Here is a 23892-nt window from a genome sequence, read left to right on the forward strand (position 1 = left end):
ATCATTATCAAATCGAGCTGCAAAATTAAACTTCAAAGTATGTATCCATAGTAAAAAAGCCTGTTATAATTTGATCATTTAATTTAATTTCATTATTCAAAGAAACAGGCGACTATAAAATTAAACTGAAAAGTTTAAGTTCAGAAAATTATCATATGGTGTACACCGCTGTTCCAAAACCATTGGCTAACATTTGCTGATCAATCCAATCTCGTGCCAATGCCACATTAGCATATGCCGCTGGCACCTCATCGTTGCAGCCAATTCCCCAAGCAACAATACCGCTCTGTTGATAACGATTCTCGGAGGCAAGACCAATGGGGCAGGCAAGTGGTGCACCACCATCGCCTTGGCAAGTGTCTACGCCGCGCTGACCGCCGGCACACATAAATGACTTATCCAAGGCAAACTTTGGGCCAAGTCGCGTGTTCCGCAGCCGTGTTTGGCACGTGTTAAAGTCCACGACAGGCAACGGCACACTTTTCATTATTACACTGTACTTTCCCGGAGATCCAAATACGTCCTTGCCCCAGCCAGTAGAAGTACAGATAGTGGAGGGTGCGGCAGTTTCACCTTGTCGTGGCAAGCAGACCACATTGATGTGATCATCCAAAGTAACCGACTGAGCGAGAATTACGAGCGCAAAATCATTAGCTATGTTTCGACTTTTGAATTGTGGGTGTGTAATAATACGTTGCACAGCTCTGTCCTGATAAGGAAGACGCTCTTTGGTTGTTTGAGAGTCCCACTCACCCGCTCGAACCATGAAGCTCCCCGGACTATGAGTCTCGACACAGTGCACCGCAGTCAGAACTACTTGTGGGTGTATCAGTGAACCGGCACAGAAATAGCTGAAATTGCCTGCATGCAGCAGAGCTACTGTCCATGGAAACTCGCCAAAACCTGCTTCATTCTGGGTGACTCCGGAGAGCGTAAAGTCCAAGCCACCGACGTTGCGAATGCCGCAGCCCCGTACTTGGTTCGGTCGTTTATCCAACGGGGTGGGGTTCAGCGTCTCAGAGCGTGTCCTATTCCCATCACAACAGATGTCAACAGAAGAAGGGCAGACTGGATCGTCGTCGTTAAAGCGGATATCGATTACACCAAATCCGTCAAACGACTCGTCCTCCGTTACACTGTTAGTGGACGGGTCACATTTATAATAGGGAACACAGTTGCAAGTGGCCGTTTTTCCGCTTATAGATTCAAAATTCGTCAGTGGGCTTGAGGGATCTATTGGTTCTGGTGTTACTACTAATCCAATTCCACTAGATGGCTGCGTTAGAGGCGGCGAATTGTTTGTTGGTGTTCCTATATTCGTGTTGAATATTTCTTGAATGTTTTTCTCCGCGTTCAAGTCTTGCTGCGGAGCACCTTTTGCACTTAAAGTCAAAAATGCACCCAGTATTACCAAGTGGCAGAGGTTTCTATACCTATTCATCGTAGTCTGTAATTGAAAAGATACGGATATTGTTACATATTAGATATTTTGTATGTGATGTTAATTTATTTAAATTCTTCCCCACATTTGAAACGAATAATCATCTAGCCCGGCTGAACTATTGAGCTGAAGGAATACAACAAGTACAGTCCTTCTGATTAAATGCAAACTAACTCAATCCATTTGTCGGAAACCTGCTGCCCGGTGCAAAGTATGTATGTCTTGGCTTGAAAAGCTTGTTTAATTCTAAGCCCACTATACAGAATATTTTCACTATACATTTTATTATATATGTATATATACTTATACTTTCTTGTACTTACTTTCTTCGTAAGAATCACGGTTGAACTATTTTACTATGCTGTGATCTGCATCAAGCTACTGTTTATTGCTGAGAAAAGTTACGTTGTTTTCATTGACAACTGTAAAATCCCTTGTCCCCTACAATAACAGAATATCGTTCAGGTATGGGAAATTTTAAATTTAAAGACTAAACAACACATTACTCACTTGTTTCTTAATTTTGTATAACCTTGACTTATCGGCAAAATTATGAGTAACTTTTAAACTGAGGCGAAACCCAATCTTAGTTGATAACCTGCCTCTGGTGTTACTAATCTACGGACCACGAAACGCGGCGCTTCCAAAGCTGTGAATACGACTGCCGCTGAAAACTTGAATCAAATGAGATAAGTAAGCCGAGTGAGTTGAAATTCGAGGTAGGTACTCGTAGCCGTACGTAGCCCCGACATCAGCACTATGTTCGAATCTTATTCTCTACTCGAGAAGCCCGAGTGCAGAGAGCGCTTTTGTCTCCCGAGCCCTGATAAGAGCTGAGATGTGGTGAACGTACATATAATGTGAATAAGAAACTAAGAGCGACTGGAAATGTTTTAATATGAGAATGTAACAATTGAAAATTAGCTTGTCAAACCGGTTTAGTAACTATACATACCAGTATATTTATTCAAGCTGAGTAAACACTCCGCTCTTTTTATGAAGAGATGAGACTCAGCGTGTAGAGCTTAAATTTCTTTGGCCCTTCTCTTTATACCTATGAGATTACAATACGCGCCACTTGAATAGGGCACAAATAAAACCCTTAGTTTAAATTTAAAATATGAAAACCAATTTTAAAGAGTATACTAACCCATTTAAACGCTGTGTTTTTGTATCGACAATGGCCGAAGAGCCCCTAAGCCCCCCGAAGTTTTCCTTAGAGAATAGAAAATACTCTATTTGTTGTTTTTATGAATTTTCTAAGTTAAGGCTTCGTATAGAATAGTACCAACATAGTAAGCAAATGAAGACTAGATGAGCGTAGCGGGGCTTGGCTAGGGTGTTTACCCTCTAGTTTACTCTATTCTCACGAGTCGTTTGCTAAAAAGTAGTCGTGCAATCCCACTATAAATGCACCTTTAGAATATTCTAATATCCACTATATCCAATATCCAATAAATAAATAAGTAGTAACGCTAACGTTATTATACCGTTATCATTCAGTGTAATTTGTATTAACACCTAAGAAAAGAGACCGAAACAAAAAATAATTATACGATAAATAGCTTCTGTTTATTTGACCCAAAAAATGCATTATGTTCATAAAAATTGACTGAATTTCTGCTCACAGAAAATATTATCAGCATTGAATGCTCATATCTTCTAAAGTAAAAATTCGATTTCCTCAAAGCTTCCAATTTTGAAAATTCTCTATCTGATTCAGATTAGCCAAGGCGCTCACAAAAATGACTTTTGACCTCTATTCGGCTGCAAGCGTATAGAAAGTACGGTTGATTTATTTAATATTTATTTTATTATTTTGTTAGCTTCTTTTAGTTGTGCACTACATCATAAAAACATCCGACTATCTTTAAAATAAATACAAAATGTAAATATAACATTAGTTTTGCTCATAGCATCTTACAGCTGGATTTACTTAATGGAAGAACTTTATTGGCAAATGATACAATTGCTGATGCTGGTTGCGAGGAGGCTAAATCGCAGAAAATGTGGCATTGGTTGTCCTTTGTACCAGTCAACGGACGTGCTACGAAGGCAAATATTGACTTGTTGACTGATCGCTGCAAACCTTCGTCGGTTGCATTGACACTCCAAAATCGTTGATTTGGGTCCATACTGAAGTGAGAAATATTCTGTGCTGGATAATGTCTTCGAAAAAACGTCTTACGGGTGTTGTCGGTCAATGTAATGCCCTCTTGTGATATCTTTAAATGCACTTCTATTGGAAGGGAATATTTGGCATCCAAGTACATTTGATGAACGGATTTGCGAACGGCCTCGAGCCCAGTAAGCGATTCCGTATCGCACTGGTATAGATAAAGTACGTTACATGCAGCGCCCTGTACAAGAATCTGTTTTTGTCTGGACATCAGTTCATTGTCGGGAGAATTCAAGAGCAAGTCCTGATATGGTATAACAAGCGTGCATGGCAGCGCTAAACTGTTAATTGAGTGCTGATAGACAAAAGCTGATAGCGACGTAAATATAGGTTCGTTGGCGCATCCTTTAAGACGAATGCCTCGATTCGTAGGCTCTAAAAGAAAATGGCGTACCAGCTCATCCCCGTTTCCTGATGTACTAGGTATAGATGGTGGAGCTTTCGCTACCCGCAGCACAAGCCCATAAGAATCACGATATGTGGTTGAATTTCGTATGAGAAATGTCCCGACCTGTGCGGTGCGTAGCAACAGCACAGCCTCTTCTCTAGTCATATGCGGCTTGTACCAAAACTGCGATAAATCTTTAGCAAACTTTACCAAATGTGGCTCCACATCTTGAGTAATACTTGGTTGTGCAATCAACCCCTGCTCGCCAGACGTTACGGACTTTGCAGTTCCTGATGGGTACGGGCTAATACATCGCTCACTGTTGACCAACTTCTGAACAACCGGAAACGTTGGCGTCTCCGGACGTTTCTTTTCTACCGCAAGCAGGGAGGAATCAACATTTTCTGAGCTTTGGGAAGGGCATAAAGAAGTTTTTGTTGAATCTGTGAAGTCTATCTGTTTGTCTTGTTTAGATCCATTTATATTTTGCGAAGAAAGAATGGTTTTATTGAGCTTTTCATGCAGCTCATCGAACTCCTTTTGTATGGATGCTTCTTGCGCCAACTTAGTTGCGGCATTGTTTTGTTCCCGCAAAGATTTTTCTTTTCGTTCCATCAACATTTCTTCAAACTCTTGACGTGAAGGCGTCTTTCTTAGCACAGGACGAGAGGGCGAAATGCCGGGTCTTGTGCTTTTACGAGTGCTTGAAGGACTGTTTTTGTAGGTGCTTTGAATACGTCTTGCACTTGGTGTTTCAACAATTTCTGAAGGGACATGGCTTAAGTCACTTGTATTAAATCCCACAGGAAGGTTCCCATAAGTAAAGGGTCGAGCATTTTCACGTGCATGGTAAGGTATATTCTCTGTGTCATCCGATTCCGGACTTGTGCGGGTTTCACCAGAGGGAGCGATCTCACCTGCAGGAATAGGTCCATACACAGATGTCATTTTGAAGTCAAACACCAGTATGCAACTTATCAGCGTCTAAATGACAAAAGAAAAAGAAAATAATTCTAAATAATTTAAATGGTGATTTTAGAGTCTTGGGCACAGTACTGCAATCGTATCTACTTATATGTATGTGTATGTATTGCTCTCAATCTCTATGTTCCAAAATTCCGTTCATCCATCAGTGGTTTACCAATAAATGCATTTTTTTTGTTCTTCTTTGTACAGCCGCATATAACCGAAATATAAATAATTTAATTTAAGCTAATAAAAAGTCAATCATATTTACATATGCCAGAGTATTTTTGATACGGAGCGTTGAAAGCAATATTGGCAAACGGTAACGCGGACATTTACTGTACCCTACAAGTATTATATGTAAGAATACATATGTGTATATATATTTACATATATCGAGAATAATGTGCTCATATCAGTTCTGGTGTTCGATATTATTTATTAAAATATATTAATTTTAGCACAAACAAATTACTGGGGTTTTCTTCGTGCAAACGCCATGGATTTTTAGCTCACTTACAAGTATTCGCCGAAGAACAAATATCGAGCCTATTTCGGTTTATCGTCGTTTATTTATATGCGTACACGTACAGAAAACTATGTATATATCTGCACCATGTACAATTCTATATATTTGCGTTCGAGTGAATCGGTACCACTTTATCCGTGCTTCAAAAGCGCGCCCGGCATGGACAGCATCTAGCAGTTGACTATTGGGGCAGCTGGCAAGCATAAAAGCTTATTATTTTCGCTTCTCATTATAGAAGCATGCATACATTTATAAATACATATATGTACTCACATACGTATGTACATATGTGCGTATGTATAGTAAATAAAGCTCTAAAGTTTTGAAAGTTTAGAAAAATTTAGGATCTCACTAAAAATACATATGTATGTACATCCATATGTAACATATTTATATATGTATTTATGAATAAAGACATATCCGACCAATAGGTTATAGAAACGGGGTCAGAGTCAAAATAAAGAAAGAATACATTTTTAAAACAACAAAAGATTCATTTATATTTGTACATATTTACAAATGATGAATATTTATATAGACAAACATACGCACATATGTGAATACCTATGTACACATGCACGTTTATACCAAAGAAAAAACCTAAGTTGAACTAATTGAACGTAGGTCTTCACTTTGATTTTTATGGTCAACATTATTAGCGTTGCCTATTCAACATTAACAAAAGATATATGGCCATATGTATGTATGTATTATCTTTTAGTAATTGGGATCTGATTTGCAATGACTGCACCATTAAGTGTCCCATTCGACACCAAGCCAATGCGTGTTACGAGCAGTTCCCGGGCAGATCCAGGAAAGATAGATATTAGACAATTATTTGAGGAAAATTATAACTAAACGTAACTAAAAAAGCTAAGCATGCATTTATTATACAAATATTATGTGTAATTTCGCCTAAGCAATCTAATTAAATGTACTTACTAAGTACTGTACTACTTACTTAAACTGTATGCAGACGAAGCGCTTCCAACAAAAACAAACCTCATGCACAAACTCCTATAACCATTATAATTTTGTTATTTTAATATTACCTATTTGTTAACTAAATTTTTAATCAAAATATAAACAAAAACAAAATAAAACAAAATATAAAATAATTCCAAATACCACTGCATTAAAAAGGTATAGAATTGATTGGTTTGCTCTTTTTGTGTTAAGATTTTTTATGATTTTTTTACAAAGTGACAGTCCTATAGCCTAAACTGGTCCTGAAATGTATAATAAAATGCATTAAAGCAGTCGTAACGTTTTAGTCAAACTTAAAATTAGCTTCCTAGCCATTTTTGCACTCAAGAGGGCACTGCTCCACCGTTAATGCGCTTAAAAGTCAGGTGTTCAACGAGGCAAATGACTGGTTCGGTTCAACATATTTTGTTTAATCTGGCTATACTGAAGTGGGTGATTTGAGGTGGCGGAAAGCAGCGTGTAAAATACACTTTATACACAAAATCCAGTTACTGCAACTCTTATGGTCATGAGATCGGGGAGCTCCTCGATACAGGCAGACGGTCTAACGGTCCTATTAATCCTGATCCTGATTAAGAATATATAAACAGTTTTATACTTGCTAGGGTCAGAAACGCTTTCTTTGGGCTGTTACAAACATCCATACGAATTTAATATACTCGTATGCCTTTGGGCAGCTGAGACTTACCAGAATCCTACAATAAATACAAAGTCTTTGACGTACCCTTCATATGGCTCGTCATGCTGAAGACACAAAATTTGTTATTGTATTGGGCATTCCGTTCTTATCCTTTCGCTTGTGCGAGGAGATCGTATTTTGCACATCCCTAAAGACTGTGTATCTGTTGCTGCAAATTTTCAGACCAGATGAGCCCACGTTTTCGGATTCTCTGACCGAATCAACAGCCCAGGCGCCGAGTAGGTGAAAATAGTCATGAACACCCACGCCATAAAACAGCTTTTCATCCCTCATGCAACATCTTGGTATTGGTTAGTATTTGTTACTACTCACCTGTTAGCCAATGTTAAATGGAAGTCCAAACATGTCACATTCATAGTAAAGGGAAAAATGTTCAAGCTTTAGCACTTACTAATAAACTTCGGTAAATCACTATGGGTTCAGCTTCACAGAAGAAGACCCAGGCACCGGCTTTTTGAAGCAAACAAATAAAAACCCGCTGCTCAGAAGTTGAGCGGTTGATTCTTCGAGTATTGGGAAACAAATATTGTAAAAAACATTATAAAGAGAATTTTTTTTGTTTTTTATAAAACTGTTTATTATCAATCAGAAACCACAATGTTACCACTCAAACGATTATTTGTTCTTAAAAAACTAATTCACATATGTAGTATTAATCAAGATCTTCTGGCGTGTTTCCAGTTATTCCAGATAACAATTTCTTGGTAAATTCACGTAGCTGTAACGGATCCTCGTTGTTGAAATCATCCATCACTGATTGCATTTGATCTTTAAGACCATCTGCTATTGAGGTTGTTATGCGATCTTTAAAAAAATTTGTTATAGGGCTTAAAATAATTCCAGTCAGCTGTCTTATCAGCCGAGCCTGATCTAATTGTACATGGATATTACTGTTAATTAAAAAGAAATAAAAAATAAATTTTTCATATATTATTAAATTATAGCCCAGTGTTATCAAATTTGCACTGTAACTATTGCACATATCTCACTTTCCAATTACCTGAATTCCATTATACGAAAATCGTGAAGATGAAGCTTGGAGTTGATGACGTTTACAGCTAACTCGGCATATACGACCGTATCGTCCAATGAACCCATAACCTTTCCATATCCTTCAATTGCCATCAGTTTAAGGAAAAAGTTGTATTCGAACTATGAATAAAAAAACAAAACTACAAAGTAAGCAAATTCCCGAATTTTTATATTTGTGGACATTGACATGCAGAAGGCTGTTACCGGAGCATGGAGGAAAGATAGCTGTTAGACTAATATTCGAGTAAGATTAGAACGAAAGTTTCTAAGAGAACTAGACATGCATTTAAAATAAACATAAAAATAAAAATACCACTACAATTACTAATTACTAGAAAGGTGTGTAAGGATTAGTAATTTAATAAGAGGAAGCGAATTAGTGGTGGATATGACATGGAAGAGGGAATTATAATCCGAGCATAAGACCCTAAACGGTTCATGCAAGGAATAATTCGATCTACAAAGTGGAAGGAATAACGGTATAAAATTTCTAGTAAGTCTAATAGGAATCGTGAACTTTATGCGGCTCAACAGATCAGGGCTGTCTATGTCACCCCTGATCAAGTTGTGCATAAAAATCACACCAAGCATCTTTCTACGGTTAACTAAGAATGGGAGGTTTACTAATAGTAGTCTACTAGAGTATGATGGGAGTAACCGGGGAGGGGAGTGACCCGCATCCCAGTTAAGGCCCCGCAGAGCAAAGAGTAAAAAGTTGTTCTGTACTGATTCTATACGGTCCTGGTGTACTTTGTACTGAGGGCACCATACACAGGAGCCGTATTCTAAGATCGGACGAACAAGCGAGGTATAGAGAGTCTTTGTTATATAGGGATCGTCAAATTCCTTTGACCACCTCTTTATAAACCCAAGCACGCCCATGGCCTTATTTACCATGGTAGAAATGTGTTCGGAAACTTTAACTTGGGGTCTAACATAACACCTAGATCATCCACCAGGGTAATTCTCTCAAGAGAACCACCAAATAGGGTATAGGGAGGGAGCCAACAAGGAGCTAGAACGATGAAATGTCATAACTTTGCATTTCGAGGCATTAAGGTGTAACAAGTTCGCACAACACCATGACTGAAAGTTATTGAGATCGGATTCCAAGCGAGAATGAAATGAAATATATTGGACACAGGGTTTAACATCATCCGCATACATTAGTACTCGAGAGTATGTTAATACTGAAGGCAAGTCATTAATAAAGAGTATGAAGAGTAAGGGGCCTAGATGGCTGCCCTGTGGTACTCCCGAAGAAACCTTTACTGGTAAAGAGAGGGAGTTTTAGAAGAGGACTCTTTTAGACCTGAAACAAAGATAGCTAGAAATCCATCTCAGGAGGTTGGGCGGAAACCCTAAAAGGTCAAGTTTATGTGCTAAAAGGGAATGGTTTACAGAGTCGAATGCTTTACTAAAGTCGGTGTAAATAACATCCGTCTGTAAGATACCTTGAAAGCCTTTAACTCTGACAAGTTCGTGGTGGTTGATCGCTGCCTTATAATTCCATGCTGAGTTGGAGATATAAGTGACTTGCAAAGATGTTGCAAGTGTGGAGTTAATACTTTCTCAAACATTTTGGGAATAGCGGATAACTTTGCTATACCTCTATAATTTTTTGCGTCCGATTTGCTACCTTTTTTATGGAGAGGAATTATAAACGATTCCTTCCAGATGGGGGGGAAGCAAAAAGAATCGATGGACAGGGTGAATAGTTTAAGCAAGGGTCAAGCAAGTTTTGAAATATACTTGAACCAGTGACATATCACAGAACTCTGGATCCAAAACATCGTTGCTCTAGCTCTTATAGTGTTTGAGCACTAGGCGCTGATAGGGACGGACAGACAGACAGGGCTCAATCGAATCCGCTATTGATGCTGATCAAGAATATATATACTTTATGGGGTCGGAAAAGATTCATTCTGGACGTTACACACATCTATTTTCACCACAAATCTAATATACACCAATATTTATTTTGAGTATCGGGTATAAAATGTATGTTTGATGCCACAGAAGCCTGCAGAAAAATTCGACGCGGAAGCTCACACTGATTTAGATTCTAGAATACAATGCGATAAATGTACATGCCCACAGCAAGGGTATAAGAAACCACACCTCCCAATGTTTCAAGGTACAATAAAGAAAATATAAAATGTAATTATTCACAGACTTTTTACATATCAAATGAAATGTATTTCTTGAATATGGTTCAAAGTGAGATTTTAGCAAACATGCAATGTTCATATGTACATGTATGTGTATATACATGAGCACATTTACAGAAATGCATAGAAGTTGTTGCCTTATTAGGTAACTTGGACGGGGACAATCATCAAATGGCTATGATCTTGAAATATGCTAACGCCTTGAAAAGAGCATACACCTGGCATTGTACCGATGTGCCTCTTTTCAAAAAACATAAAAAATACGTCATCTTTTAGTCTATTAAGCTTTCGGTTTGGGTTCGCCATTTAAAGTTTAATGTTTAATCTTTAGAGTTCTTTTATGTACAGTTAAACTGTGTAAAAATAGGAATGTACAAATCATAAAATTATCAGCTACTGGAAAGTTCGGTACACAATACAAGGCAGAAGAAAGTTAACTTAAATTATTCATTAAAGAAGATTTTACTTTGGGAGCGCAAGTATCAAAGGAAACGTAGGGGAACGTTGTGAGTTGCGGCGTAGACCGCAGTATGGCTCTCCTCCGGCAGACGCCGCGAATATTAAACGACACGACAAAGAGTGCGTGCGAGAGAGACAGAAAATCAGTCTGAGCGTGACGTCGGGCGCTGCGTAGCCACTGCAAATTGATTTGTTCCTTTTGGCTATAAAAATGATCCGATCTGATCCAGATTGGTATGTCTTTGAGCACAAGGCGCTGATAGGGACGGACAGACAGACAGGGCTCAATCGGCTCATCCATTTTCACCACAAATCTAATATACCCCAATACTCATATTGAAAATCGGGTATATAAAGAGGGAAAAATTTGTTGTAGTCGCGGCAAAGGCTACGGAAAGATTCATGGTCAGAGTAGTTTGTGGCGCCTTACAATTTAGATTTATTATTTCCAATAAAATGATAATTATATAATTATTATAAGTCAAACAATTTAGGTAATTTTTAGTTTTTGATATTCCGTACCGCTGCCAACACATATATATCTGCTTATTAATAGACTCTGTTAGTGTGAGATAACAAAGGACTTCTAATGTACTCATGTATACTGATATAAGCGATTTCGAAAAACATAAATGCACCATAAATGGCCCAAAAATGGCCAAAGCCACACCAAGCCGAAGCTCGTTACGTGATGATCCCAGACAGAAACGCACAACCAGGTAGTTTCAGTCCGAGTAATAAACCCAAAAACCTCTATGGCTTCCCTACATTCAAGCTCAATTGATCGTAAATATCGTGAAATATATGTAAGTACGTACAGCTGTTCAATTCTTTTAAAGCTGGATACGTCCCTTCACATGTACACAATATTCTGAGATGTAAGTATTTTAAAACCTTGTGGTTCTTTCTCACCTGAAGTTTATTTATTTTTAAATAAAATCTGCTCAGGAACGATTTGCCTTCATACGTCATAAACGCGTCCCCATGTCGCGCTATACCATACAGGTTGTAGACTATCCCATTAGTCAAATGGAGACCCGCCTCGTATGTGATGAACAGGGGTTTCTGTATTAAATAAAGTTGATAATATAATTAGATGTTTTCATGTTATTAAAATATTTATTTTGTATCTTATTTTTCATTAACTTACTATTGATATACTCTCTTTCATGTCGGGCAACTGTAAATGTTCTATACCCAGCTTTTGCAGATGCAAAAGGACCATTGGTGTTACAACATCCACCTCTTCGTTGATATTAGTCCAGCCGATATCATCCTTTTCAAAGTCATCTTCATTACTCGCATTTTTTGAAAAAGCGTGGGACCTTTGTCATAAAATTTCAAGATCTGATATCAAAGACGTTGTACTAACATAGTATCAGTATATATAATTCAATAAATTAGCCACTGCATATAAGAATAACATAAACGGCCTATTCCCTTTCTTTCCCTGGCAACACCGATCTAGTAAAATCGCGTCAATCCAGTAAGTAATCATTATACGTGACCGAGGCCACCTATGCCACAGATCTTAAGAGAACAGGTATTGGAGATAGTTTGTTGGAGTATGTTTCAGATTAAACAATACTCCGATCAGAATCCAAAGCCTATGTATTTTTACAATAGTGTAGGAATAAGGAATTTCAGTTGGGTTTATTGAGCACTCAATAAAACTACCGATTGAGTTATAAGCGCAACTATTTGATGGCTATTTAAGGCTGTTAAGCTGCTTGTTTAGAGTCCCCTCTTGTAAAAGAGTGCGAATATTCACTGATTAAACTGCTTCAATAAGATCTGAGAGTACCACTCCAATATATCCAATCCACGAATACACTGTGATAACTCTATAGTAAATATCTTAGTACGGTACTATTATTTATCGTGGATCATTGCGAACTAATTATACATATATGTATTAATAAGTGATGGCAATATTATTATCTTCTTGAAATTGCACAAAAGTTTCTTTATGATTTGTTAAAAACCGTCGGATATGATTTGACGGATTCTATGAACGTGCCATCCTCCTTACATACATATGTACATAAAAATACATACATATGTATAATAGTAGATTATAACGGAAATAACGGGCTTTACAAAAATGTTACTTAAAAAGAGTGGCCTCTGAAACGCGAACCGTAGTAGTGTATCATTAAAATAGTTTTGAGCTGGTTGGATCTAAAACCTTTCAAACTACTTATTCTTTCCTTAGAACAAAGATGAAATCTTCATAAAGTCTATAGTTAAATATGTATGTGGGAAGATTGTTTTTAATTACCTGAATGATTTTTCCTGCTTAGCTTCATCACGTGGCGTAACAACATCAACCAAAGCCGCCATAAACGTAATGCACATTATAAGTCTAACCACATACATTTTAATAAATCGGCGAGGCTTTTTTCAGTATGCTTTGCTGTTGCTTGTATTGAACAGCTCAATTATTATTATTTTTGCTTCTTCTACTTTGCGATAACAGTCCGAGGTCAATGTGTGGCTGACACTTGCACCTTAAGCTAGCACCTTATAAGAGGTCTATAAATACATTTGGATGTAACGTGACATCATGTACGAACTTTGTGCATTAAGTGTCCGCATAGTATAAGTATATCAAAGCAATTGTACTGTGGGTACGGGTGTGACAGATCATTGAAGAATTTTTAAGAATTATTAATTCTATTGGTTTGTCACACGCGAAATTAAAATGCACGCACATTCAAATCAACGTCAAATCACAATATTAAGGTGTACTACACCCGCACATATACAAACTCTCTACTAGAAATGTTTCACAAAAATGAACTATTCCCCAAATTTTGAGTCACTCTAACGCGGACACTTTTCTCTCAAACAGACACAGCACACACACACACACACGCACGTACACGCACACACACCGTAATTATTTGCTTCCTATTTAGCGAACATGTGCCTATCAAAGCAAAGCACTTTATAAATTATTGCCCACTCCAAGCTTCAAGCAAACCTGAAAATTCAAGCTCACCCGTTCACGGATACCGATACCTTTCGTGCGAGCGGTTGAATCGAAACTACTGTTCAAATGTGTGAGCGAAACAATCAGAGCCGTTGACGCTGTCAACCGCACAAGCGTCATAAATTACACTGCCTTGATCTTGTTAAGTTTTCGAACTATGGCAAAATGTAGTGCAGTTTTGTAGTATCACTTATAGTGTACATACATATATCGTTTATTTTAAGATAAAGATAAAAAGGTCTTCAACGGAATTAATTCTTAGTTGCAACGTTTGGAAGAGAAACAAGTAAAGCCGGTAAGTCGTACTATAATTGAATCATGGTCTACACTGCTTTTGCCGAGAATCATCGTCAGAATAATTTTGACGAACTGTGATCATGACTTTCAGTTTTTATTACTGTATGTGGACTCCATAAATTATTGTTTCATTAAATCGCAAAGCTTTTAATACTTTTTATACTCTTGTTGGTTGGAAAGCAGAATATGTAACGGAGATTCTTCCTTCTGTCCGGTCTCATCCGAAATTCTGATTGACGGACCTTCTAATAAGTATTTAGTATTTCTCTTTTAATAAAGCGGGAAATCTTTTAAAAGAATATTGTGGGAGATCAAATATAACAATGTGTGAGATGACAGTTGTGGGACGTGCCTGCGTGAACCTACCACAATATTAACGTTAAGCTATTTTGACCAGCCCCTACTCATGAAAGTCCACCATTAATTGCTAAGCCACTGAAAGAGTGAGAAGCCGGGCGGGAAGCCGCCGTAGGTGGGAGACTGATAATATGCAAGAACTGGCAATATGCTTCCTTCAAGCATCAAAACAGTAATATTTACTAATATTTGAGAATCTAGTATGAAAATTGTTTTTAGTGGCCGGATAACAGTCGATATATGTGAGCTTATGCGTCATGTAAACAATACAATATATTTTATACGTAATTATACGTAAGTGCCCGAGTTGGTTTTGTACACTCACTTTATAAGTTGGAAGGCCAGAAGGAAGCTGTAACATATGAAAATACCTTTAGACGAAACCCTATGAGTACCGCTGAAAATCAGCTAGATTGCTTTGGAATAAATAGAGTTTTAAATATAGTATATAGGTTTACAGAATTTATATTAAATATTTTTAGTTGCTTTTTACAGTACAAATACATTAAAATGTCTGTGTTTTATTATGCTAGTTTCGTTTTTTTAGAAAAAAAAGGATTATATTTATACGACAGCAACAGGCTTATCATTTCGAATATATTCTTCAAAATTTTTGTCATCCAAAAGTGTCGGGTCAAAGTCGTTTATTATCTTGGCTAGTGCCGGATTATCCAACATAGTTGTATGATTTCCTTCAATTACTTTAAGTACCACTTTACCAGCAGTCAGCTGCGAAACACAATAGTCTTCATCAATGTCTTGAAGGGAAACCTCTGCTGGACGGACTAGAGTAATGGGAGATTTAAGGTTCTTTGTACTGTCCAAATCGAATTTAGCTGCCATTTTCACCCTTCGGAACATGGCACCCACCATTGTAGTAGCGTACTCTTTGCTATACACTTTCTGCTTTTCAACATACTCCATGAATAATGTCATTTTTTCTTCAAGACTATTGATCTTGTGGAAAGCTGGAGCAGTCGACTCTTGATGAAATATCTTACTAACAATTCTTGTTAAAAGAAGGTCATAGAGGTCGTTATCCGAAAAGTTTTCCCCCAAGTGAAGATTGGTGAGTCGTTTTAAGAAATGAGGAGCTCCGTCTAACAGCATAATATGTCCACGGAAGCCAGCGTTTTCCAGTAGCTGCGCTAGCTTAAGCGCCACAAAAGTACCATATGAATATCCGATAATATAAAATGGTTCTGTCGGCTTTAAAATTGGCTTAACACGCTACAAGATGACGAAAAAGAACATTTGATATTTGACGTATTATATTATATATATACTATAACTTATAAAATAGTGTTACTCACTTCTAAGCTTTGCTCAGCTATTTCCTGAACTGTCTCCAGGCTGGCAAATTGATGGAGCTGTAGGACGACGGCCCTGCTTTGCAAATTCGATCCAATATGGTACCATGCCTGACCTGCGGTCCCCTCTAGTCCAGGAATTATTATATTTGGTGGAAAGCTCTGTTTTGAAGGAGCTGCTGAAGTGTTCAGTGGAATCATCACTTGATCACAATGCGCTTCATCGCCCAAGTTTCGAAGAAGTAGGTCCATGCCTAAAAGGTTACTATCTGATGCGAAAATCATTTTTATATCATCAGTATTCTCTCCTTCCTTAGCTTCAACAAACTCCTGAAGTTTCTGGAATGTTAGCGACCGTAGGTCTTGCGGGGACAAAACTAGTTCGAAGTCACGCTCTAGGGTTTGCTTGATCTCGACTGCCATTAATGAGTCCATACCCATCTCTGATAGCGTTGTGCCCAGCGATACAGATTTTAAATCTCGAATGCCCATAATATTCATAACCGCATCGATAATACTTTCGTTTCCAGAACGTCCAGAACGTTTCTCAGCTACGACCATACTGGCAACGATTGGAGATTCGGCACTTAATAAGTAGTCAAGCTCTTGAAGACATGATGCAATTCTTTGCTGAAGGGTTCCTCCTATTTCCATGTCAATTTTGTCTTCGGCCATGTCCGCCACTAGTCCCACCTCGCCAACAGCACCCCACTGGATAGCTTTACCTGGCAACCCATCTCTATGGCGACATTCAATTATACGTTCCATAATGGAGTTGGCCATTCCGTAATTGGTTTGACCGGCATTTCCACGGCCACAGGACACACTTGAAAACACCACAAAATGTTCGAGCTCTGGGCAAAATACCCGCGATAACGTATCCAGATGTTTTGTTGCTACTGCTTTAGGAGCAAAGCTCTCCACAAATTGATCCAAGCTTTGGTTTGAAAAAATGGCGTCACGTAGCATTACAGCAAGATTGAAAATACCTCCCACAGGACCGAGTTTAGAAGCTTCTGACAGCAACTTTTGGCAACCTTCAATGGTCGATATATCTGCCGTGTTAATCACAACTTCGCAGCCGTAAGTCTTCCAAAGCCTATTAAATGGATTGAAAAAAGTAATAGGTTTTCAGACTTTGAAAAAAAAACCAGAAAAAAAGGAATCTTCGGATCGCCGAAGCTTCAGATCGATCGATTCTATTTCGTCCGATTTCAATAATATTTAATTGATGATGTACGTATCTCCATATAAAAAAGTATGTTCCGAGCGTTATGATGGTAACTATTTGATATATGTACTCAGTTGAATATTTTGTCGGAGTTTTCGGACAGCCAGCAGACGAGCGGACAGAATAATGATGACACCCTTTGCTTTGGTATGATAAACCGTAATATGAACTTACGCGATTCTATATGACTGATAGTCTTTCGTTATCCCGCGACTGGAGCTGAGTATGAGCTTTCGAGCCCCACGCAGAGCCATCCAATCAGCCAATTCCATTCCAAAGCCTCCTAGGCCGCCCGGAATGACGTAGGATAAGTTTGGCTTAAAGTAAATTTGGCTCATCACACGCACCGGTAAGGTAGCCGGATTATCGGGTGTATCCCGAACTTGAATTACCACCTTTCCGATGTGCTTTCCACCTATTAGGTGTCTAAATGCCTGTTCAATTTCATGAGCCGGAAACACTTGGACGGGCAATGGCTGAATAATGCCTTTAGAAATGTCCGCATCGATCAGGCTTTTCAAGTGCTGTCAAAATGTACAATTATATTAACATCTTCGTAATAAAACAAAAACACATATGTAGCTTATTACCCAAATGTCTTCTTCAGGAGCCACAAGAAGACTATCGGCCAACACAGCATGGAAAGTGATTTCTTTCAAAAAGCATCCCATCCCAAGCTTGCTGTCGTTGGCCATATCGAATTTGCCAATTTCCAAAAAGTGACCGGACTTCCCAAGGCAGCGCACCGAAGCCAGAAGCTTGTCTTCAGATAATGAGTTCAACACAAAGTCTACACCATTGCCATCCGTCTCTCGCTGGATCATCAGCTCAAAAGATGTGTCCCGTGAGTTGCCAATGTTTGACTCTGAAATGTAATATACACGGATTGGTTATTTCTTTCATTAATAAACTCCATAGGTGTACCTTTTAGTTGCGGAAATGTATCCAGTAAAAATTGCTTCTTTTGAGGTGTACTGCAGGTTGTAAAGACTTCCAAGTTGTACGCCAATGCCACTCGAATCGCGGCAAGTCCAATGCCCCCGGTTCCGGCATGAATAAGAATACTTTTTCCTTTCCTGATATCACTTACCATGAAGAATGCGTAGTAAACTGTTATATACACCACCGGAACGGTGGCTGCCTCTTTCAGGGACCAGTGATCAGGAATATCCCAAATAAGCTTTGACGGCTTCTCCACGTAAGAAGCAACGCCACCCTTAACAACCATACTCATTATACGCCGGCCCGTTACTGTGTTGATCCCGGAATACTCAAAGCCCAGAACACAATTCTGGTCTATGCGGCTAGAGCCGTATAATTCAACGGCCAAGCGACCCGTTGCCAGCATAACATCTCTGAAATTGAGCGATGAGTATGCAATTTTGATCATGCAGTCTTGTGGATTAAGGGGGCCTTCAAGCCAACGGAGGGTTGACAGATCTCCACGTTGAATCACATTGCCATAGATGTGATCCAATCTGGTCATCGGTTTATCAGACTTGGGCAATTTCAAGTGCCTTAAACTACCCCAAGTTCCCTAAGTTTCGTAAAAAAGAAAATATTTGATTGATAATTTTGATAAGTGTGCCATAAGATGACCATGAATAACTTACATTGCGATAAATGTTAATTGCCAATCCGAGCGAGTGTTGAGCTGAATAGAACGGATCTGCTAAATTAAACGCTGGGGCAGTTTTGTCCGCAATAAAGAAGCACTTAACCAAATTGCCGTCTGGCTCCTTACGCAAGCAGTTCACTAACCCAATGAGTCCACTGAGCTCCTCATTAAACGAATACAAAACAACGGGAGTCTTTGAGCTAAGCGCAGACTGAATTGGAGCTATCCACTCAAACATTTTGTCATTTTCGGACACTTTCACAACTACGGGCTCTATTTGCAGGTTCTTTGGTGCTTTCTGCAGGAGAATAAACGCCTCCTCGTTGTCTTCAATTGGAATTATTGTAATCATCCGAAATTGATCTGACACTTCTGAATGTACTTTATCGATATTTGATTGCGCTCTGATTAGTAAGTATCCACTATCTGTAAGCACGCTTTTGGCAGTTTCAATAACGTCTTTGTTAAGATCTCCGCAGACTCCACCACAAACAATGAAGTGACAATTCGATTGTGTGGACAAACTTCCATTTTCAATATGAATGCCGGGAATGTCGTCTACCTTTCTAGATGTCAAAAACATGTAATCTCCCGTGATTACTGGTAAGTCCTCGATAGCTTCCAGGAATTCATTTAAAATCGTGTTTCTGCCATCGGTATCTACCTCGACCAACTTCATTTTTAATGAAGAGTTATTTTCTAGGGCCAATTGCACACAAATTCGGGCAGCATTTGCCAGCGATACAGCTGGAGACGGCAAGAAGGGGAGAAATTCATATTTCTCCAGGATAGGAATACCAGGTGGCCTGCGTCTTTGAACGGGACTTGCATGAAGACCCACAAGTTCAATGCCACCCGCGACAATCCGATCGAACTTTCGATCCACATATACGTCGAAAAAGCGATTCTCAGGGTCCATTTTGGTCAGTAAGTCAAAGTGATGCAGGCCATTTATTCTAAGTTTTCGAATCTTTGTTGGCAGCAGAAGTGTCCGTGAATCAGTTCCCAGTATCTGAATTTGTAGCATCGCATCCATGAATGTTACCCAATTATAATTCCACTCCACCTGTCCGTATAGACCATCCGAACGGGCCTTGTGAACTGCCTTGAATGCTCCATTGTAATGATATCCACGTAATTTTAGTTCTTTGTAGAAGCCTTTTTTCGATACCATAGGGAAGTCTGATTCCTTCTGGAAGTGATATACTTCTGGTACGGTGCGACTTTCAGTCTCTCTTATAAGACCGGTAACAACCAAACTGCCCGCTTCCGTTATCTAATAGATTATAGATATGTACATCCATATGTATGTATGTATAAGTCATATCTGCATTGGTAATATTCGTATGCACTTACCTCAAAGTGTCCGGTGCCGTAGTGAATCATGACGTTCAATTCCACATCGCCATTTACTGACATATTTGTCGCTCTCAAAAAGCGTACGTCTTCGAACTCAACTGGCACATCCATATAGCTCGGACCATGATACATGAGGGAAAATGTTTCCCAAACGTACTGCAGGTAGGATGTAGCTGGAACCAAAATTTTGCCATCTATAACATGACCACTCATAAACTCCTCGTTGTCACTGGCTAAATTAACTGGAAATATGCGCTCCCCACTGGACTTTGTTTTCATATTTTCATACTTTGTCACAAACCAATCTTCACTATGATCCCAACGAATGAGTGAGCTGATGCTTGGTGTAGCCCGCGACACTGGGAAGTCAATTTTTCCATACAAGTTAGAAACAGGAACCATTAATCCATTTTGGTGTGTTCTACCGAAAAATTAAAATAAAAGAAACACGAAAAATAATGAACACAATTGATGTAAGTTGATATTGGTTATACATACTTTCCCAGCGCAGACAAAAAGAACAAGGCGTTGTTCTTGTTTCCCCTATTCGTCAGTGGAATATGAACCCCACTTGGCATAGATCGCTTCAGAATAGCGCCCAGCAAGCCATGCGGTGCAATTTCGATAGTCAAGGCATTTTTCGGAAGCAATGCGAATGTTTCTTCAAAAAGCACACTGCTCAGCAAATTATTAGTATGGTACTGAGCGGAGCAAAGTTTGCGCTCAGCCTGATCCCAATCGCTCTTGGGAACACTAGTACTCAGCCACTTATCGGTTCTCATTTTTGGATTTGGTACAGTTTCCATCATATATTGCAGCAAGGGGGGTCCCATGTGGGCAATGTATTTTGAGTGATAAGCTATATTGGAGCATGGCACCTCTTTGGCAAATATACTTTTGGCTTTTAATTCGTCTACGAAACGGGTCACATCATCGACTGGTCCAGAGATAGTGCAAGAGTCTGGACCGTTGTGACAGGCCACTTCGATGGATTCCGGCAGCATGTGCAGAATTGACTTGTACCCAATGCCGACTGCTGCCATGGAGCCCCTAATTTTTTCCACGTCCACACTAACTCTTCCGCGATAATAGGCTGCTAGTATCATTTGTTGTGGGGTAAGTCCACCATCGGCATATGCGCAGCCCAGTTCTCCCACAGAATGCCCAATAATGAAGTCTGGCTCCAAGTTAAGGGAACGCAAGACATCAGTTAAACCAATTTGGACGGCCGCTATACCCACGAAAGAGTGCAAAATATTTTGGTAAATTGTGGGGTCGTTGGATGTTAATATGTGTATAAGGTCAACTCCTTTCGGTTTCAAAGTCTGATGGCATATTTCAATTGATTCTCGGAAACGGGGTATAACCATAAGCGAAGCACCCATTTCGGGCCACTGCGAGCCCATTCCGCTATAAACCCAGACTATGGGGCGCTGGAGGCCGGTGTAGTGCTGTACATCTCTGACCAATGCTTTTGCAGGGGCTTCACCTTGCTTGCCAAATATTGCGTAGCCACGGAAGACCATGCCAGATACATCGCTCTCTTGAATGTTTTGAAGTAATCCAATAAATTCCGCATCCAATGGCTTTTTCTCCACAGCATTAAAAATCTCGTTGACGGCCTCTTCGGTTCTTCCTGCCCATGTGAGAATTCGTGGTATATCATCTTCTGGCAGGCCAAAATTGGCCTTGGCCTTGGGATAGGCTTTCAAAAGGGCATGAGCATTGGCCCCACCAAATCCAAAGGAGTTTATGCCGATACATGGCTTTGGTAGTGGGGTGACATCTTTAACTACAATCAATCGTCCCTCAGCCAACGGTGCAATTACAGATTTAACCTCTGTAAAGTTTATGTTTGGTGCTATAAAACCAGTTTCGAAGGCAAAACAGGCTTTTACTAAAGAGCAGATCCCGGAAGCTGCTTCCGAATGCCCTACATTTGATTTTACAGATCCAACCAATAGCGGCTCTTGCCTCTGACTGCAAAGAACGTTATCAATCGCTTTGCACTCCTCTGGATCGCCCACTACAGTTCCTGTACTGTGAGCCTCCAAGTAGCCCAAATCATTTGGCGTAACTTCAATCTCTTTGTAAAATTCGTCGAGCAATTTTTCTTGCACTTTACCCGACGGATAGGTAATACCCTCTGGTTTATATCCATCACAGTTTGTTTTTGAATAAATAACACTTGCATAAACGCGTTTGGCATCTCGTTTACGTTGAAGAAAAAGGCAGTTAATGGTTTCTGATCGTGTGTAACCGCTAGCATCCTTATCAAACGGACGACAAAAGCCGTCTTGGGCCAGAACACCGAGTCTAAAATGTCACATTATTAGAGCGCGACGCATCCAGGCACAAGTGTTTACTTACCTCGCAAACTGAAGGGTTACAAAAGGATGAAGAAGTAAGTTTGATCCCCCGATGATGGCGGCATCAATTTCTCCATTTCGAATGGCGCTAAAAGCGTTGTCAAGGGCGTACATGGAACTGGAACAAGCTGTATCTAGTAAAAATGAAGGACCCTCCAATCCTAGAGAGTACGAAATCCTATTAGCCATCATGGCCCGACTACAGCCAGTAATTCCAAAGCCGCCAGATGACACCTTTTCGTAAAACCATGTTTTTTCCGATTCAGATATACAAGATCCAACGTACACTCCTGTCTTGGAGCCACGAAGACTCTTTGGGTTTATTCCTGAATCTATGACAGCTTCATACGCAGTCTCGATGAGAATACGTGTCTGGGGATCCATTGTATGTGCTTGCTTAAAATGAACTCCAAAGAAAGTAGCATCAAACTTTTCGAGGTCAGAAATTTTTCCTGATCGCTTTGGTATTTCCGGATTAAAGTGGCGCCAACGACGCTCATCGTCGTCAACCATATCAATCTAAAATGTAGACATATTGATCCATACTATAAAAATATTTATAATGCATGTTTCCTTTCGTATTCTTCTTTAGAACTATCTTGAACCTTTATTTAGATTAAGAACGGTACTGTCGGCACTCCGACATATGGATTTCCAGTACTCAGATGAAAAGGTCTTGGAAAAGGATAACTGTTAGGTTTTATGATGTTTGGACCCCGGACCTAGTACTTTTCACTTTAAAAGTATCGGACAAAATTGCAAGATAATCATTATAAAACAAGTAGCAAGACGTTTCTTTGATGAACGGCTTGTGTACGAAATCCACTTTATTTCTTTTTACCACCCCAACGTAACTAACGATTTACCGTTAAGGTCTTGTATCACATATTTACACTTTAATTTAAATATATTTTCACATATGCACAACGTAACCACATTTTTTATGAATTTAAAAAATACCCTATCCGATATTGTTTGCTATTAAATTGATTGCAAATTCATGTTTTCATGCTCATATTTCCTGGTCACCTTTTTAGCATTCTTAATTTATTATCAATTAAATTTTTTATATGGGTGCCAACCTTGTTGTAAAGCTTGTATTCATATTCCGATATGTTACGACAGTTTGGAAATTTTCCGGCCATCCCGGAGATCACTATATCATCGCCGTCTGAATCAGGTCGGATTCTGGAGTATTTCTTCTCATTTCTTTCAGTAGATATAGACATTTTTTTTTTTTGTTGGATTTAAAATTTTCAAAGTATTTAGTATATTATCTCAAAAACTGTTTCACTTTTCACTATCACCAATTTACAAATGTATTATATTTAGCTTCCGTCAGAATATTACTCGTAATATAACAAGAAGGTATTATCGAATTGCGAAACAAATTGCAACTAGGCACTCGATATTGCCACAGGCGGCTTTTATACGTACTCGCCATAAAGTCAGTCCGATTACAAATTCCAAAAAAAATAAATGGTAAATAATTTGACCACAAACA

The 23892-nt window shown here is 39.1% G+C and overlaps 4 protein-coding genes across 6 annotated transcripts; all 4 read right to left on the reverse strand.

The window, feature by feature from the left end:
- Positions 1-63: 63 nt before the first annotated feature.
- LOC6897793 (phenoloxidase-activating factor 2) lies at positions 64-2113 on the reverse strand. Of its 2 annotated transcripts, XM_015182595.2 has the most exons (3): positions 1952-2113; positions 1765-1882; positions 64-1447 (listed from the first exon to the last, which is right to left on the reverse strand). In XM_015182595.2, exon 3 carries the CDS (start codon positions 1439-1441, stop codon positions 152-154), a length of 1290 nt encoding a protein of 429 aa, XP_015038081.2. In that variant the 5' UTR covers positions 1442-1447; positions 1765-1882; positions 1952-2113; the 3' UTR covers positions 64-151. The 2 variants fall into 2 exon arrangements, with proteins under 2 accessions (XP_015038081.2, XP_002137898.2); XM_002137862.3 differs by lacking the exon at positions 1765-1882.
- Positions 2114-3226: 1113 nt separating this feature from the next.
- On the reverse strand, positions 3227-5716 carry LOC26534414 (tensin-2-like). 2 transcript variants are annotated; one of them, XM_015182596.2, is made up of 2 exons: positions 5495-5716; positions 3227-4992 (listed from the first exon to the last, which is right to left on the reverse strand). In XM_015182596.2, the coding sequence occupies exon 2, from the start codon at positions 4954-4956 to the stop codon at positions 3352-3354; it is 1605 nt and encodes a 534-aa protein (XP_015038082.2). In that variant the 5' UTR covers positions 4957-4992; positions 5495-5716; the 3' UTR covers positions 3227-3351. The 2 variants fall into 2 exon arrangements, with proteins under 2 accessions (XP_015038082.2, XP_033232465.1); XM_033376574.1 differs by having other exon boundaries at positions 5631-5648.
- A 2038-nt stretch (positions 5717-7754) lies between these two features.
- LOC26532184 (uncharacterized) lies at positions 7755-13890 on the reverse strand. Its single transcript, XM_015182597.2, has 5 exons — positions 13134-13890; positions 12003-12177; positions 11765-11917; positions 8191-8342; positions 7755-8080 (listed from the first exon to the last, which is right to left on the reverse strand). Exons 1-5 carry the CDS (start codon positions 13229-13231, stop codon positions 7843-7845), a joined length of 816 nt encoding a protein of 271 aa, XP_015038083.2. The 5' UTR covers positions 13232-13890; the 3' UTR covers positions 7755-7842.
- Positions 13891-14941: 1051 nt separating this feature from the next.
- FASN3 (Fatty acid synthase 3) lies at positions 14942-23772 on the reverse strand. The gene is made up of 10 exons (XM_002137863.4): positions 23471-23772; positions 22390-22907; positions 20518-22335; positions 20017-20440; positions 18656-19936; positions 17967-18579; positions 17633-17907; positions 17217-17566; positions 15815-16910; positions 14942-15731 (listed from the first exon to the last, which is right to left on the reverse strand). Exons 1-10 carry the CDS (start codon positions 23615-23617, stop codon positions 15066-15068), a joined length of 7188 nt encoding a protein of 2395 aa, XP_002137899.4. The 5' UTR covers positions 23618-23772; the 3' UTR covers positions 14942-15065.
- Between the last annotated feature and the right edge of the window lie 120 nt (positions 23773-23892).

The sequence above is a fragment of the Drosophila pseudoobscura genome, chromosome 2, assembly GCF_009870125.1.
Source record: "Drosophila pseudoobscura strain MV-25-SWS-2005 chromosome 2, UCI_Dpse_MV25, whole genome shotgun sequence".
NCBI lineage: Eukaryota > Metazoa > Arthropoda > Insecta > Diptera > Drosophilidae > Drosophila > Drosophila pseudoobscura.

Excerpts from the sequence above, each read along its gene's own strand:
- LOC26534414 (XM_015182596.2), bottom strand. The coding sequence starts at position 4,956 with ATGACATCTGTGTATGGACCTATTCCTGCAGGTGAGATCGCTCCCTCT.
- LOC26532184 (XM_015182597.2), bottom strand. The coding sequence starts at position 13,231 with ATGTATGTGGTTAGACTTATAATGTGCATTACGTTTATGGCGGCTTTG. Across the intron at positions 12,178-13,133 it reads AAGCAGGAAAAATCATTCAG|GTCCCACGCTTTTTCAAAAA; the intron begins GTAATTAAAAAC and ends TTTATGACAAAG. Across the intron at positions 8,343-11,764 it reads TAAAAATAAATAAACTTCAG|TTCGAATACAACTTTTTCCT; the intron begins GTGAGAAAGAAC and ends TTTTATTCATAG.
- FASN3 (XM_002137863.4), bottom strand. The coding sequence starts at position 23,617 with ATGTCTATATCTACTGAAAGAAATGAGAAGAAATACTCCAGAATCCGA. Across the intron at positions 22,336-22,389 it reads GTAACCCTTCAGTTTGCGAG|ACTCGGTGTTCTGGCCCAAG; the intron begins GTAAGTAAACAC and ends GTGACATTTTAG. Across the intron at positions 15,732-15,814 it reads TAGCTGAGCAAAGCTTAGAA|CGTGTTAAGCCAATTTTAAA; the intron begins GTGAGTAACACT and ends GTCATCTTGTAG.
- LOC6897793 (XM_002137862.3), bottom strand. The coding sequence starts at position 1,441 with ATGAATAGGTATAGAAACCTCTGCCACTTGGTAATACTGGGTGCATTT.